This window comes from Nothoprocta perdicaria, unplaced genomic scaffold (assembly GCF_003342845.1).
Source record: "Nothoprocta perdicaria isolate Ctin4 unplaced genomic scaffold, notPer1 scaffold_75, whole genome shotgun sequence".
Lineage (NCBI taxonomy): Eukaryota > Metazoa > Chordata > Aves > Tinamiformes > Tinamidae > Nothoprocta > Nothoprocta perdicaria.
In genome coordinates, this window is record NW_020456032.1 from 361,536 (window position 1) to 379,404 (window position 17,869).

The following is a 17,869-nucleotide window of genomic DNA, read 5'->3' on the forward strand; positions in this document are numbered from 1 at the left end:
TCTCTCTCTCTCTCTCTCTCTCTCTCTCTTTCTCTCTTTCTCTCTTTCTTTCTCTCTCTCTCTCTCTTTCTCTCTCTCTCTCTTTCTCTCTCTCCCCCCCCCTTTTTCTTCCTTTCTGTGTGTGTTTTTATCTTCCTTTCTGCCTGTCTTAGACTTCAACAAATTCCAGGAAGGCATCAGTTGTCTTTAACACCCAAAGGGAAAATCGAAGGGAAAGCTTCAATTACTCGCATGAAAAATGAGTCTCCTAACCGAGGTCTATCCATTTGCTAGTTGTGCTTGTTTTAAAACTGAATTATGGAGACGGCACATTTTTCTGGAGACAAATGCATTAATTTTTCTCAAAACAGACAAGAGGGAAGCAGAGGGAAAATAAGATAATAAGAGTTCCCACAGTGATTTATATGCCTTTGTGAAAGTAATGGGGGCAGACGGCAGAGCGCACCAGCAGCCCTGGGGGAAGGGGCAGGGAGGAGGTGGCAGGGACGACTGCACAGAAAACTGCCAGAAGTCCAAGTAAGATTGTTGTTTTTAGATGATATGAGATCACGTTATGTCTTGAGCTGGTTTGAAAAATGTCCCTCTGTATATACACATATACACACAGAAAATACATGCCATATGATGCACTTAAAATCAGCCCTGGCTATACTGTTTAAACAGGAAAGGATCGTGTTTCTGGCCAACCTCTCCCCAGTCCTTCCTCCTTTGACGARGGATAAACTGGGACCTTTAGCAAACAAAGTGTCGGCTACGACTTTTTAACAGACTTGCTCTTGCATTTATTTATAGAGGGCAGCAAGGCCCCTCCGCAGGGCTGGCTGCTCCTGCACATCTGGGCAGCTGCTGTGCAGGGCACCAAGGCAGCCGCCGTATCCCTCGGCCCCTCTCCAGGCCTGGCATCAGGGCCTGGGACCGCTGAAACATTTTATTTTGTGCCCCTAAGGGCACATTTTAGGACTTGGCTGAAGTTTTTTCACTGGAGTAAAACCTAGGGTTGCTTTTTCCCTTTTTCTCTGTCTACTTTAATTCATCTGCTAAAAGTGATGCTGCATTGGGATTCTTTGTTGCCCATTAGAAGTGTTTTACAAAATTGGATCATTTATATACTATACTGATTAAAGTGTGTTTCTTGTTTCTGTGTCTTACTGTAGAGGATATTAAAAAAAACCCTAATACTGATCTTTTTTTACCATGAATTCATGCAATGTATTTTTAAAATCTGCAACTATTTCTGAAATTAAACATCATGAGTAGCAACTCCTTGAAAATTCTCAGTGACAATTGGCAGACTCTCACAAAATCGTACAATTTTACAGTGTAAAGATTTCTGGTGAGAATATAGAAGCTCCTGAAAGATTTCTGAGTGATTTTACTCCACGTTTTCTGATGAGTGGAAGCCCCAGGAAGCAGGTTCAGAAGGTCACGGGGTGCCAGGGTGGTGGTACTTGGTGTGATGTTTCTCTTTTATTATTTATGGGAATGATTCAGTGAATTCCTGTTCCCCATTGGCATCAGAGCAGCCTGATACAACCGGGACTGGAAGTGATGCTCTAGAGTCAAACCTCGGGCTCTTCCCGGGCAGATGGCTAATTGTGCAGTTCCATTTATTTGCCTAATGCAAATCACATCCCATTTGCCCCTAACTACGGRGGAACCAGGTTCCTGTTTATTTGGCTAAGAGAAGGGCTGCAATTTCCCTGCCCGCTGCGACGCCTGTGCGACATTAGCCCTGCAGCAAAGGGGCCTTTGCAGCCCTGACTGAAGCACYGTGGCGCCACACAGGGTCCCCCCGATCAAGGAAAAACTCTTTTTTTTTTAAATTAGTTTTATGAGGGTTGTGTCATTAAGACGGCATTGCAGCGATGGCAGCAGTGGGAGCTGCTGGTGGGTGCAGTGGAGCAATGCTAAGAGCCACGCAGAGGAAACCCTGGAGGTTTTGACCCATTGCAATCCTGCCTTCATGGCTCCAGGAGACCTGTGTTCGGGGGGGTCATTTCCTCTGGATCCAATTTTGGGGCTCATCTCCTCTGACTTGGTGCCTCCGGTTTCTCCTGGTCCAGCCAGTAACCCTGGGGTGTCCGAGATGTTCACTTGCTCTTCCCGAGTGCATTTAAGGGAAGTCTGCCGAGATTTTTCCACAGATTCATGAGTTTTCAAAAGAGAAATTTGCATATTAATAAGAAGCTGTTCAGACTGATTGGCTTAATGTGTTTGGGGCGAGTATAATTAAATGTCAAGGGAAATATATCATGGGGTAATGAAGCCAAAGCTAATTTATCAAAAAATGAGGTCTAGAGAGTGTGCAAGAGACATTTCAAATAATAAACTGTTCTTTAACCTTCCTCTTTAAGGCGATTTGTTTAGTCAAGGCTGAAATGTTTGGTCTTTACTGGTCCTGCAGTCCAAGAGAAGTGGATTTTTGGTGTCGGGGATTTTTTTTTCGTGTACTAAACCTTCTGGCACTGGATCCAGCCAGGATGATCCCATCAAGAATCTTAATGTGAGCAGAGAGAAGGGACAGTGCAGGCTCTGGTGCCCATAAACTGATGTGGGCTCAGCCGGCAGCACTTGGAGGATGTTGGGGAGGATTTGCACGGGCAACACTTGCCAGGTGCCCTTAGGAACAGGGGAGCATCCTTGGGGGTTAATTGTTGCAGCGTTAATGTGAACCAAATCAGGATGGCCATGCAGATCCCCAAACCAGCTAACCCGGTGTCATAGTCAAGGAGGACTCAGGTCTGGCTTGCTGGCCACACTGGTCCTTGCAGATGCTTCTCCATCACTCTGCRCAGTGAGGAGAGTTTGTAAAATCCTTTCCCGCAGCATCAGCAGGCAGGGACCCACCAGCACACAGAACTCGTGGTACTTCAAGCACATGATGAATCCGTCGGATGACTGATTTTCATCCCTCTCCTGGGTAAAGAAATCCCATGTAAAGGGAAAAGGCAGGCCAAGACACAGCAAAAGACTTGTGCTGGCTGGAAGATTGTCATTCGGCATAACGAAGCACAATGGGAATCAACAGGTTGCAGAATAATGGAAGAGAGCCAAATGAGGGTCCGTTTTCATTAGGCAGGACGACAGTTAAAATATAAAGTGGAACCAAAAGGCTAACAGAACCATCCACCAGTTGCACGGATTTATTCAAGCAAATCCATTGGTGAAATTAGAAATCACTTTGCATTTGGGAGTTACATTAGAAATACGATGAAATCACAGCAGACCYGATTTACGGCCTTGTAAGGACTAGCAGTTGCTCTATTTATTCAGCTGATCACTCATGCTCCAGCCTGGCCTGCTCGTAGGATGATGTTAGATTTGGGCAGAAAGGCCTCCTCTGCCATCACTTTTTCCAGGTGACCCAGCCAATGGAGAGATCCCTACAGTGTCAGTCACGGCTAATCAAAAAGTCTCCTTGGCCACTGCCAAAGGAGATGAGTGCTGGATTCTGGTCTGACAATTAGGAGCAGGGTTTGTCCTCCCTGGAGAAAGGCCTCTCCCAAAAGCTGAGGGAAAAAACTCCTGTTGGGAATGTGCCTTCAGAAGGACTCATAGGGCTGAGTTAAACAGCAGTCTGCAGCCAAGGCCATGGGAGACCATCAGAGGCCTCCCCTGCTGCACAGGTGGTGCTGATGAAGCCAAAGAACACGGTGGTGATCCCCAGCCAGAGCAGGGAAATCTCCTTTGGAGGGTCCTTGGTGTTGTCCCCATTCCGTTATGAAGGATGGAGATGTGGCACTGTGGCCATCCAGGCTCTAGGGTCACCTGCATCTGGCCTGGGGGTGGCTCACAAACGGATTCACCAGCGAAGTGACCGGGCAGGAGCGGGCAGCACTTCTGGAAGGAGGCAGAAATGTAGCACGGAGACTTCTGTTTTATTTTTCTTTTGTCACTGGGAAAAACAACTGCAAAACGCTCCTTTTCCAGCCCGTGGCTGCTSAGCCAGGAGGAAGCGCTCGTGCCATCCTGTGATTGCCTAAGCTCAAATGAGTTCCTTGTTCTGCAAAAGAARATCAATGGCCCGCGCAGCTAATGGCAGGCAAGAGTTCCTCCTTGTCGATAGCACTTAGGTGCTGACGGTCTCCTGGAGGTGCCAAGATGGTGCTTCCCAGCACTGCTGCCTAGCGGGAGCCGCTCCGTGCGGTCCCCATTTCCCAAGCAGTTGCCCATGTGGCCTCTTGGCTGCACGGGCAAGAGCTCCGTTAAACAGGAGCCTGCCGGGAGGCTCCCTCATCGCCAGGCGCTCTGGTTACTGCGTCCTCGGAGGAACGGTCCTCACCATCAATAATTAATCAGAGCAATTAGGCCGAGGGCTCACGCTCTGTAATTAGCTCTTCTCCATGCAATCTCCTTTCCCGTCCATCATGTGTCCCGGCGGGTTTGGTTTGCAGCTCCCATTGATGGGGGCAGCAGGAGCAAGACTGCTGCCCTCCTGCATCCCGAGCGGCTTGGGCAACTTGCAACCCAGGGCAGATGGTGACCGCAGTGGGACATGGGCAGCACCACAGCGCATCTCTAAAGGGAAGGCAGAAGACCTCCCACCATGGTGTTCAGCATCTCCAATGGGCCTGCAGATGTTTTTGAAGGAGCTGCTCAGGTYCTTTAAGGCAACAAAGTGCTTCCCATCTCCATATCCTGGGAAAATTTCCCATGGTTGCTCTAAATTAAGGACAGACCATCCAGGCCGAGTTGCTTCCGCTTCAAACTCCCACCGAGGCCCTCACGGCAAGCAGGATGCTGCTGCTCATGCACGTGCCTCCCTGCCCCATCCTGCAGCACGTGGCTCCGTGACGTGGACCAGCCCCACGGGCAGGGATGTCTGCCTGGAGCGACGCACTTGCTCGCTCAGTGCCAGGCTCTCGGGAGGCAGAAGGGAAAGAAGTGACACGAGTTGTCTGGAGGACGCTGYGGCTTCTAGCCCGGTGCACGGCCACGTGTTGTTCCAGCTCTTCCTGCGCGGGCCGCGTGCCTGGGCTCCGGAAAGAGCGCATCCCACTGCCGAGGTGCTTATCTGCGGGTAAACACAGCCCGTGCTCCGCAGCGCCGCTCCGATGGCTTCCCAGCCCCCGGGCGCCCGGCGCCAAGCAGGACCGGGCTGCTGGTGCCGCTTTGTGAGAGGCTGAAGTGGGTAAAAGCCCCGGTACCGCAAAGCAGCGGAGCCTGCGGCCGCAGCACGTGGGTTAGGGGACTTGGCAGCACGTTGCAGAGAAGGGAGAAAGTTGGGAGAGAACTGGGGATATTTGGGAGAGATGGGAGCAGGATGGTGGTGCTGGGAGGAGGGGGTTTCTTAAGGTCTTTTTTTGTGGCTCTTACCCCTGACTTTTCTGTGAAGCATTTGCACACTCTCCCATGCTTCAGTTTCCCTACTCGCAGCCTTGCCATGATGGGAGGGCACAAATCAGGGCAAGGAGGGGGTCTCTGCTGGCATCAGGTGCTGCCAGGCTCTGGGGACCACAGCCCCTCCAGTCCTTTTGCATTCAAGCCAATTTTCAAGGAGCAGTTTGCAAAGGGACCARTTTTCCCTGGTGAGCCCTGCACAGTGTGGCGCAGTGGTGGGCGCTGGCAACTGGAGCGGGGACCTCTTTAGAGGGGGGGACCTCAAGACTTGACAATTTGGATAATTCGCTGTTTGTCTGTATAACCAGTAGTGGTCTGGACTAATAAATCCTCTTGGCTTGCACGGCCTCAGAGCCTGGTGCCTGCAGGTTGGACACCCCGGGGTGACCAACACTGGCTCATGGGGACACCCCCAGAAGCAGCCTCACTTTTGGAGTGGGAGACCCCTCCTTGTGTTCCTATGGTTTGGGGGTCTGAGGTTGCCTCATCCCTTGGCCATGAGGAGCCTCCTTTTGCCCCCAGGCGAAGGCAGTATCTAGGGTGGTGAAGTTCTCCTGAACGTCAGTGGTCATTCCTGCACAGATCTCTGCACACGAGAGCGGACACTCTGATTTTTAACATAATTCACCTCCCTCTTGGGGCTGAATGCACCCCCGGGTCTCGTCCCTCTGTGGTGCAGCCATCCCAGCTCCCTTCTGTTATTTGAAGAGGCTCAAGTGAGCATTGGGTTACTGATCCAGCAGAGGAGAGGAAGGAGCAAAGGGAGAGGGAGCTCTGCTGATAAGATGCTGCTTGACAGATACAGCCTGTAAACGGATGTCACTGGCCGCAGATGTAACGAGATCCRTAAATACGGACGATGGCTCGAATGTAGGCGGCCTCAGCACGCTGACCCTGGAGAGCCCCTTCAGTCCGGAGGGAGGCGAATTCCCCCGGCCAGCAGTGCCGCTTCCTGCTTCAGATATTCCCTCTGGATATCGCCTTRTATTTCATCCCTGCTGGGGATTCCCAAGGACACCGTTGTTCCCTGAATTGCYGCCCTGTACTTCACTAGGACCAGTGAAGGGGGATGGCCCATGGTGGTAGGTGGAGGAGGAGAACGCTGCCSACTGCATGCATAGCCCGGCACCGCATGGGATCGGCACTGGAGTGAGTGGGTTTGCTGCTTATCCTGAGCTGTGTCCACCACAATAAACCCAGCTTTGACTCAAGATGAACAGAGGAGAAATCAGCACAAAAAAACACTGTTTTTGTGCGTGTTTTGTATTGAAATCCTCCTTGAATATTCTTGATAGTAGAAAAAAGAATTTATCCTGAAAACAACATCTTTAGCCGGATGCAGTGAGTGTGCCACAGGGAGAGGGATTCACCAGTCATTCCTGGAAGCGAAAATCATGGAGTCTGCTCACTGTTCATCAAAATGAACCATCCTGCTGGCAAATAATGACATCTTCCCATCCTCTCTGTCCAGCCAAGAGAGCAGAAATGTGGGCGATGCTATCCCAGGTGAACACACATCTTGCACCAACGATGGCTGTATGCTTAACATACRCCTCAGAGCAGAGGCAGAGGAAAACTTCTTCTCCATCGCATTTTCTCCTCAAGTGTGTAGATGTCTTCTGTGAGATGCCATCACCTTTGGAAAACACTGAGATTTCCCTGAATATTGCTGATACCAGGAGAAAATGCTGCAAAAGCAGGATTGTTAGATGTGAGAGAGAGACATCATTGTCCAGGTCCTTTGGTGTCCCCTTATAGGGCCATTTCCATCTCTTATTTTGCATGCATTTTGAATTCCCATCTGTATTCCTGCACTGTTTCTCCTTCAGTCTGTGCCTGGCAAAGAACTGGCGAGCTGGGCAGCGCTGGTGCCAAATTTGCAAGCCAAATTCCATACACAGCAAGAGCCCTGTTTGCAAGTTGAAACACAGATCCAGATCCTGCCTGAGATGCACCCAAAACTGAGAATGATGCCGGCTGAGATGGCCCACTGGAGAACTGTGGAGATCAGATATCAGTAAAATGGGAGATCTTTAGCCCCAGAGAACCTGGTCCAGGAGATCGGGTAATACCTCAAAGCCTGAACTTGGTCCCAGCTTAGTGACCTGCTTGAGTGCGCACCTAAATATCTCCTGAAATGGGGTCCCTTGCAGTCTCACTGATGGCTGGGATTGGGATTTGATATGGGAAGACACAAGAGACAACTGGTGAATTCTTAGGGCTGAGAATTACGGAGGTATCAGCGCATTGCTGGTAGGTTCTCATAGCTTCAGACCGTTTGAACCTTCCCTTTCACAGCTGCTTCTCAGGTTGCTAGTGCAGGGGTGAAATTTGTTAATAAAAACCATGTCAGATCTCCAGGTGCAACATTAAACCATCGTAATTTCCATCTCCTCCCAGTTTTTGTCAAGCCCTTCTCTGCACAATGTTACTTGCCTTCCTGGTAGGCACCCTGGGTCCCCGCAAGGTATAAAACCATCTGAGCTGTGCAGTGAGGTTTTTCACTATTGCAGCAGAGCCTGCAGCTGATCTGGCTGTTCGTTAGCCCTAATGAGCCAGCCTTGCACCTCCAGCTCATGCTGGGTACCAAACACAGCACCAGGGCCACTATCTCCTTCCAGGCATGTCTTCAGTCATGGCCTCCAACAATGTAATGCTTGGGGGGGTTTCTTCTAGATGTCTGTGATCATTTTCCACATTCCTTTCAGCTTTCTCATTCCCACACTTGCCTTTTTTTTTTTTTTTTTTTTTCCCTCCTTTTAATGCCAGGAATGTATTGCCCTCTTTATTGATTTCATCTGACATCTAAAGGAAGGCAAAGCGCATGCTCACATAACTCAGACATGCCCTCACAGTCCATCAAAGAGCCTTCAGAGCCTTGCTATCTCTTTCAGGCCAGCACAGAGCCACTGATAGGAGACACACCAGCCTAATAGGAGCCACAGGTTCAGATCTTAAAGGCAGCATTTCTTTTTAGTTAGCTAGATGTAGAAGCCACCAGTTGCAATAAGTTGTCATTTGCGCTGGAGCATCTTTCCTTTGAAGCTCTGGGGAGGAGAGAGGAGCCCCGAGGGAAGAAGACAGCTTGCTGTGGATGCAGTAGGTAGCAATGTGTGCCGTAGGGGTGGGAAGCTGAATGAAGCCCTGGGGTTTGCTGTGTCTCCTTTTCCCCATCCTACTTCTTCTCCTGCTGGGAAGGCTCTGGTTTCTGCTGGCTGCCCCCTAGGAATGCCAGTTATGGGATGAAGCCTTTTCACAAGCCTGTAATGCAACTCCAGGGCAGGAGAGCACCAGTGCCCAGCACCATCACTGCTGGGTTTATCAGTGGTGATGGAGGGGGTCCCCGCAGCTACCACCTTGCAGGCATCCAGAAGCAAGCGATTTATCACCTCCTGCTCGTATACCAGATTAATTTGTCACTAACAGGCAGGTTTCATTTGGAGAGTTTCCAGTCCTCCCCATGCTCCCCATGGCACATTTATGGGAGCAGGTGAGGCCATAGCTTGCAGGAAAGGCTGTTCCATGGGATTCGAGATGCACCAGTGTGATGCTGAATGGGGCTGCCCAGGGTGAGGTGGGAGAGGAGGCTGGTCGCTGTCCTGCCCCACGGCTCCGTTCCTGCTCTGCCTCCGCAGRGAAGGGCTTTGGCAGCAGAGATGGGGGCTCTGCCAGGACCTCGGGCACAGCCACGTGCATACAGGGGTGTGCAGGTGTCCTCAGGGCACTGCTCTTGGTCTGATGTGATGACTCTGAGAGGACATTTGGGCATCTATTGAACATGTGCTTTGGGCTGAGCTCTGCCTCTTGGCTCTTCCTTGCCRACCTCCTGCACAGATCCAGATCAATTCCTGTTGTCCTCCATGCTCTTTTCTATTGTGGCYGCTTTGATTCAAACAGAAGGGCACCATCACATTGGGTCTTTCTCCTTTTCCCTCATGTAGCCAGGCCATGCGGCTTGCAGGTCCCTGTRCTCATGGGAGCTGGCGTTGCAGAAATGGGAGGTTCACAGTGTAATTTTGCAGGGGCAGTGGAAGAAAGCAGACAATGCCAGTTGCCATTACTGCAGTGGAAATAGTTTGCTTTGGAAAAAAACATCCCTAGCTCTTTTTTGGCAATTGCTCTATGACATTACTGCTTYTGGTGACAGTGGACCTAAAGCTGCACTGAGCTGGAGGCGATAGCCACCCCCAGCAGCAGAGCTCAGCTTTGCTCCCCGCTCTGTGACTGCAGGTTTGTTGAGGGTGACCTGGCCCCAGGGCTGTTGCACCAGCCCGGCGTAGTGGGCAGTCCCCTGGCAGTGCCCCCATGCCACCACAGTGCAGTGCAGAGCCCTGCGTCCCTCTACAACTGAAGGATTGGAGGAATTGTGTAGCTGGACTCATCGGGCACGAGTCTGGAGCAGGGTGCGAGTCCCTGGTGCCCCTGCCTTGCGCTTGGCACCTTGCACCGACCAGGGCACCGTCAGGATGCTGCTGAYGCCAGCAGCACCGCGGAGAGGCGGTGGCAGGCAGCATCCCTGCTCTTTGTGTCACRGGATTGGCATGTTGGGGCTAGAGCTTCCTTTCAATACACTCAGCCTGGAGGGGCATATGATGAAAGAGCCAAGCCTGGAGAGCCAAGCCTGGAGAGACTAAGCTCTGTTTTCCGGCCCTGGGGGTGAGAGGAAGCTCATCATGCTTAACTTCAGCCATCGGAGGTTTGGCCTAAATGGGTTGGATAGGCTCTTCCAACAGGTGGCTGAGGGTTACAGGCACCTTCAGACAGCAATTCATGACCTCCAAAAGCCATGAGCATGAACAGCGTTCCCAGGGGATSTGTGTAACCAGAACTTGCAGGGGTTAAAAGGAGACAGGATGAGTTCTGCCTTCTAATACGTGATGGGRGCAGGTTTTACTAGAGGACAGAGACCAGCATGGAGCTGATGATAGCTGTAATCACAGCACTTTATTTATCGCTCTGGGCTGGAGAGGCAGGAGTCCTGGGAAGAACTGCCTTTATCTTCTGACTTCAGCTTCCCTATGGGAGAGATCTGCACTAGATTTATGTGGGAAAGACCTTTCTGCATGTCCATCCATGGCTGCTCCTCACTTGCACCCTGCAGGGGAGCTCAGGAGCACCTGGGGCCAAGGATAGGTAGTTCCAGCAGCTTGATTTGAAAAGCCAGCCAGGAGTTTCCTGCACCCGGTGCCAATGGGAGTTGGGACCTCTGCGAGAGAAGCACAGTGGCCCTGGGGCTTTTCTTGTCACCCCCACAAGAGCTTATTTCTTGCACAACTAGTGTTTCATATCTCAGCTTGCAGGTGGGGGGCAAAAAGAAAAAAACAAAGGAGCAGCAGCACAAATCACCTGTGGCAAATCAGCTGTTACAACCAATTTTCCAGCCCCTTGCAATGCCAGGGGGGACCTGCTGAAGGCTGGTGGCCAACACCAGCAGCACGTGTCATTGCAGGAATTCTTGTAAGCTGAATGCTCAGAAACAGTTGACTTGGGTGCTCGGGCTTGTAAGAACTGAGCCTGACATGCAGTTTTGGTTTGTGGACATAAAATGATGATCTCCTGAAAATTATGCTCTTGCTAAGAATGGGGACTTAAGGGAGGTGGAGTCTCTGGGGACTCAGATGTCCCGGTCTGAGGTTGAGCCAACATTGTGCTTGGCCAGGGAAACTTAAAAACTTCTGCAAGATTTTTACAGGTATCATTGTACGGTCAGAAAGGAATTGTAAAAGTAATAATAATCAAGACACCAAAGATCGATTCCTGTAGTGTCCGAGGACAGCATCAGCTCTCCTGCGTTGCCTGTCTGTGGAGCTGGGGTAGGGCGAGGATGTTCTGGGACACTTGCAATGTGACCCCAGGTGCTTCAGGCAGATGCCAAGCACTCACACAGCACCCCAAAACCCCCTCAGCATCACCTTGTGCATTGCTGGGACCTGCACACAGATGGAGCGCAGCACAAAATCACCATTAGCAGTGAGGCATTTGGGACAGCAGTTGGTGAAACTGGGCCTCTCCCTCCGTACCTGGCACCTCTGGATTTGCTTGCAGCAGCTCATAGGGAAGATGCTGCGTAAATCCCAACTGTTTCATTACCAGCCTGAACCCCTTGTCTGCTTTCTGGTGGTCCTGGCTGGCCCCAGAGAGCCTAGGAAGCATCTCTAAAGGAGAGCATGGGCTCATGCCCAGATACACCACTGAAAAGTATGGTCCTGTGAGCAGGAAAAGGRTGCTCCAAGGGGGACAAATGGTAGCAGGGATGGGGGGGGGACCTTCGCAGGCACCCCAAGCATCACGTGGGCAGCATGTGTAGCTGGTGGGGTGTGCGCTGGCCTCCAGCAGCAGCCTTCCACATGAGGGTCTCATCTGCACGTGGCCGTTCCGGAGCCTCCCTGACATGGGGCCATCTCCGGTGCCGCAGGAGGGGAAAGTGCAGACCTGAAAAAGGCCAAATACGAATGTGCATGCGTAGCCCAAATGCTCCCTTTGAGGAAAGTCTTCCTCTCCTATTAAGTAATTAAATAAAGCCCCGAGCTCTACTAAAATTAAAATAACAGCATCCATTTATTCTGGCAGGGCCCACTGGGTGACTGCTCTTGCCAAAAACATTTTTGTGGTTCTCATCTTTTCAAGTGGCTCTTTTGCAATAAAACCCAGATGCCATTAGTCTGGGGAGGCCCTCAGGCAACTGTTTACGTCCATGAAAGATGCCCTTTGTAATTAATTAATCTCCCAAAGCCGTGGTAGCACATTCCCGGTGGCTCCTGGTGCATTTTTTCCTGCCGAYGCTGGCAGGAGAGGTGCACATTGATTCCTTGCTGCTGAAGAAAGCCTTTGTGTTTCAGGCTGCAGTCACCAAAGGGGTTAATCTCCTTGTCTGGAGGACACAGCGAGCTCAGACCCGAGCAGCAGCAGTGACATTTCAACTGCCAACAGGCAATTGGTTCCTGCCCCATGCAGACCTGCTCTGGGTTCCTGTTCGGAGGCCAGAGGCTCACCAGTGGGGAGTGGATGTGTGCCATCCTACAGCACCCAAACAGGGTGCCACTGCTGTGCTCATTAAAGGGTCCCATGTTAACAGATGGTGGCAATTAGCTGTGCTATCAGTGCAGCACACTGCCTTGTGCCTAGACTCTGCTTCCACAGTGATGGACTCCTATCTCCATGAATGAAGACYCATCTGTCCTACTTCTACCTTCATGGCTTTAGTATCTCTCCTTACCTCCTTCCCATCCTCTGGTTTCTAGATCCTTGACAAAGTGTCCCCACTTGTGGCAGTGGTGCAGCTCAGGTCCAAGTGGCAAGATTGAAAAATGTCACTACTTCTTTCTGTATGTGTCCCAAAACACTGCCTCTACTTCTGATAGCTTGCCAGAAGTGAGGGCATCCCCAAGAACCCTGGGACAGGTCGCCCAGAGAGGCTGTAAAGTCTCCATCCTTGGGGACATTTGAAAGCCATCTGAACAGGGTCCTGATCAGCTCCTCTAGGTGAGCCTGCTGGGTCAAGGCAGTGGGACTGGATGAGCTCCTTTCCAACCTCAGTTGCCTGTCCTTCTGAGAGCACTCCTGCAGTCTGGGCAGGTCTGATCCTCAGCACACTTGAACAGAGCTCATCCATATGGCCCTTGGTTGGATGGAGGTTTCCAAAGTACATTTTAGGAAAGGAGAAGGCAGCATTGGGCTACCTCTGCAGGCTTTTGAGGAAAAGCAGGCAGCAAGTCTCCAGCAGCCAGCCTGGCCACGGCCCATTGCAGAAAGCATTGTCAGAAARTTGAGGCCACTTCCAGGGCTAGTGTGGACTGGAGGGTCTGAACTGTTCTGGCAGAAAGCAGCAGTCTGCAGCATGGCTGTCTCCATCCAAGCTGCAAGTACACCAATGAGAAATGGGACCATGTGCACTCTGGATGTGCCTCATGGAAAAACTCCCTCAGGTTAAATGACTCGTGCCTAGGTCTGTGGTTTCTCACCACCGAAGAGGACAGGCACAGCTAGACGTATCTCCCAACTGTGGAAGGGCAGCAGTTGTGCTTTGCTATTTCCCAGGAGCAGCAAAGACCCACATTTCCAAAGCCGGGTGATGATTTGCACCTCCTCATGGTACAGGGGACATACTGGGGAAAGACCCAGTTCTGTCAATCACTGTTTTCATACCTTGTTAAAAGGTAACTCAAAATCTAGGCACTTTCTCTTTTGTGTTCAAGTAGCCACAAATTTTCTGTCCTCACCTTCTCTTGACACTTTCTCTCTTCCTTTTCCTTTACTTTCTGCATCATAACTACATCATGAGGAGCCATCAAAATCCAGCAACTGTGATTGGAAACCATTTGTWTTGGAGATGTCTCGTTTGCATCCCCAACCCTGAAGTATTCTATGTTCATTGCATAAATTTGCATATTCAGAAGACTGCTCACACTGAGCTGGCCAGTGTTGGGAGATTTTTGTCTGTCCTTTCAGGGGTTCAGGTGCTTACAGATGATACAGTTGTGCCATGGCTTCTGAACTAGGGGAGGGCAACGTGGTACTGTGAGATGTTGTGGGGGAAAAGTCACTCCAAAAGACCACCATGGACATAAAAATGGGCCAAMAGCTGTATCGAGCCAGACCAAATAGCTGCCGAGTCCAGACTCTTCTTCCAGACAGTGGCTGGTATCAGGTGTCCAGATAACAGTGTACGAAAGCAGGTTTGCAGGGAGTCCTTCTCATCTGATCTCCCCCAGCTTATAAGGGTTACAGACTCTCCAGATCTGAAGAGTCTCTGGGACTATCACATTTCATTGCTACTGATTGATTTCATCCACCATGAATTTTTCCAGTTTCTGAACCATTCATGCTTTTGGACTTGGCAACATCAGGYGACAGCAAATTCCTTCACTGAATTATGCTTGGCAATGACCTTCCTTGTGCTGCTTTTCAGCCTGCTTCCATCCTTCTTCCCTTTTCGACAGCGATTCCCTTTATGTCTTTATGTCACTCAGTATGTTAGGAGAGTTATACTCCTCATGTTGTYGTTTCTCCAGCCTGGATGTACCTAGGGTGTTGAGCTTTCCCAGTAGAAATAGCCTCAGCAGAAACTAGGGAAGATTTACCTTYTGTAGAACCATGTTTTTGTTCCACCGATGTATAGCATGATTTCAAAGAGAAACAATTACTCCAGGAAGGGTCAACCCTCACTGCCTCATTTTTAACATAACAGCTCAGCCTGGGGTTGGGTTGTTATTGGTGTTTTTAGTCGTTGTCGTATTTTCATTGTTGCTTTTTTGATAGATGAGTTTAATTTTGCTGGCATATTGCACAGGTTTGCAAACCAGATGTTGCTGCTGTGAGACAGTAGCAATAATGTAGGCAGGGAGCAGTTCATCATGGCATGCTGGTGCTAACACCACGGCAAGGTCAAAGATGAGGGGTCACAGGGTGGCCTGATGTGGGTCCCCCCTTCCTGGSAGCCGAGTTGCCATGAGAACTGCTAGTCATGTGGAGGCAAAGCTGCTGAGCRATGCCACCACCTCCCATACATTCTCCGTTTCCTCTGGGAAGGACTGGGTCATTTGATGGAGGCCAAGCTGTAGCTAGAAAACTCCTAGAAAGAGATGGATTTGTGCAACCAAATGACAAAATGACAAACCAGCTTGAATGACTGGTGCTTTGCAGATGCTGGCTCCCATTCATGGGTGATATGTTGGAGAACAGAGGACCAGAGAGGCAGGAAGCACTTCCCTGGGGAGGCCTTTAAGGTCACCTCTTTGCCTGAAGTGCTTGTGTTTTTTTCCTTTTCTCCTTTTTTTTCCCCCCTCATATAACACCTGATTCAGAGCTGCCCTTTTCCAGGGGATGGGAAACTAGCAGAAGGTGTTTGGGTTGGAGCTGGTTCCCAAACGAGTGTCTCACAGGCTGGCATTACTTCAAGAGCCACGAGSTCCCTGCTGGGTGACAACTCGGCTTCACTGGTACACTGCACCAGGACTGGGTTTTGGCCTGGAATTTGCCCTGCAGTAGCAGGAACAAGCTGAAAATATCTCTACCAGCAGCAGAACTAAATGGCAGAATGAGAGGTGGCTGGTGTGATGGCTCCTATATCTCTCTGCCTTACCTGGTAGAGCACAGAAGAGCTCAGATTAGCTAAGCAGAACAGCCAAATCCGTTGGTCTTTTAGAAAATGATGCCCAACTCATGGGCCCAAGAGCACTTGAATCTTCAAGTCATCTGTGGGGCAGGATGAATTCCAGCACCCGCTCCAGCTCCCATCTGGGAGAACTTCCAGAGCTGCCAAGAGTGTAGGATTTCTCTGGATGGAGGAAGGAAATCACTGAGGTCAGGGGGCTGCTATTGCACATTTTTATGTGACATCAGCTTGCTGCCACCTTGGAAATACCAAAAGATAGAGTCTTATATCCTGGCCCTTGAAAATCCCTCATGCCCTACAGGAAGGGAGTGTTGTTACTCAAGAAGTTCACTGTTTTTCCAGGGAATTTAAGCCAGTGTACAGGAAATCCCAGTGTGGGTGAGGAGGAATTTAAAGGAATATACCACTGGGATTGTCTAGATTTGCTCTGTTCTTATCATACCTCTTCTGGAAAGGAGATCAGGTCCTCCTCAGTAGGCCCCTCAGAGACCTTGAATATGTTTAGAGTCCGCTAGGTTGAGAGTCCACCTTGAACAGGCCCAGGAAGTGAACATGCTAGAAATGGGGAGTGCATTTGGATGCTTTGCTGGATTTGCATTATGAGCYTCCATGTAAAGAGAAGAGAAACATGATGACTCTGTGTCCTTCTCTTTCTCAGGGACCTCATGCCCAGGACCYTGGAGGGGCAGATCACCATGGAGAAGACCCCCAGCTACTTTGTCACCAAGGAGGCCCCGGCCCGCATCTCCTCCATGTCCAAGGGCACRAAGCTCATCGTGGTCGTGCGGGACCCCGTCACCAGAGCCATATCGGACTACACGCAGACGCTCTCCAAGAAGCCCGATATCCCCACCTTTGAGAGCCTGACCTTCAAAAACAGGACTACGGGCCTCATCGACACGTCGTGGAGCGCTATCCAGATTGGCATCTACGCCAAGCACCTGGAGAACTGGCTCCTCTACTTCCCCATCGGGCAGATCCTCTTTGTCAGCGGGGAGAGGCTGATCAGCGACCCCGCGGGCGAGCTGGGCAGGGTCCAGGACTTTCTGGGCCTCAAGAGGATCATCACGGACAAACACTTCTACTTCAACAAAACCAAGGGCTTCCCGTGCCTGAAGAAGGCGGAAGGCAGCAGCAAACCCCACTGCCTGGGGAAGACGAAAGGCAGGACCCACCCCGACATCGACCAGGAGGTGGTGCAGAGACTGCGGGACTTCTACCGGCCTTTCAACATGAAGTTCTACCAGATGACGGGGCAGGACTTCGGCTGGGACTGAGGCTCAAAAGAATAATTTAAGAAAAGGAAAATATAATATAATATATATTTTTTTTACATATCAGTAGAGATGGGGAAAATACAGAATATTAGTTGTGCTGAAAATTCTATTTGTTTTCTTTTTTTTATTGTTGTTATTTTGATGCTGCTTTGTTTTCTCTCTTCTCTCGGAGATGAGGTGATGTGTTGTAGCAGAGGACAAAGGAGGCTGTGAACTGCAACTTGGTCCTACTGACATCACCCACAGCTTGGTCGTTTCCTTTAATGGGTCCAAGATGTAGCACTATCTCTCTAAAAAAAGGGCAGATAAAAAAAAAAATTAAGATGCTCCCAAGGTCCATTCCAGAAGTGACATGGGTGCTTGAGGGAGCCCAGAATCTTACTAGAAAGTCATTCAGAATTTGGTTTGCAAATGCCATTTTAGACCAGACCTTGGTCACTTCTGCCAGTTAAGCCAAAGGCAGCCCAATACTTGATTTGGTTTTTACAATCCTACCATAGATTTTTTTTTTAATTGTATTAAAATATGGGTGGGAATTTCATTTACCTAGTTTTTCTTTGACTTTTGGTCCCACCCCAAATCAAACTTTTCTCATCAACCAAACTTAGCACTTTTCATCTTGTAGAAGCCAAAAACAATATTCCTTTGTTTTATTTTGAAACGCTTTTGGTAGCCAAAATGAAAAGAAAAATAAATTGTCCTGTTGACTTTATGATTAAAATTTTCAAGATAATCAAAAGCCTTCATTCAAGGGATTTGGCTTTAATGCAGTCTCCACATTCCCAGGAATGCTCCCCACTTCTCTACTCCTCACAACAGCACACTTGGCCCAGCAGGCCCCATTGGAAGTGACTTGGGTGATGGGCTGGGAAGGGTCCATGCTCAGATGCCACTCATGATATACCTGTCTTGGGAGGGATGGCTAACGCACCTTGCTGATTCTCCTGTGTGGGAAGCAAGCTTGGAGGCACCTGTCTCACTTGTGATACTTAAGCCATATTGCAGAATGCTTTGGACTGAGCATGTCTTAATAGAAAAATAGGCAGAGCAAAGATTGTTTAAAAAAAATATATTCACAAAGGGCAGAGAATGCATATGTGGAGAAATGATGGAGGTTTTCTTGGTTTTCCTAGCAGAG

General features: G+C 50.0%; 1 protein-coding gene across 1 annotated transcript in view; it reads left to right on the top strand.

Annotated features, from left to right (window-relative positions):
- The window catches only part of LOC112957658 (heparan sulfate glucosamine 3-O-sulfotransferase 3B1-like), a 105,117-nt gene extending 88,386 nt beyond the window's left edge, over positions 1-16,731 (top strand). The window contains exon 3 of the mRNA XM_026051386.1: positions 16,113-16,731. Coding sequence (XP_025907171.1) covers positions 16,113-16,731 — 619 coding nt within the window. The remainder of the gene's footprint in view (positions 1-16,112) is intronic.
- The last annotated feature ends 1,138 nt before the right edge of the window (positions 16,732-17,869 follow it).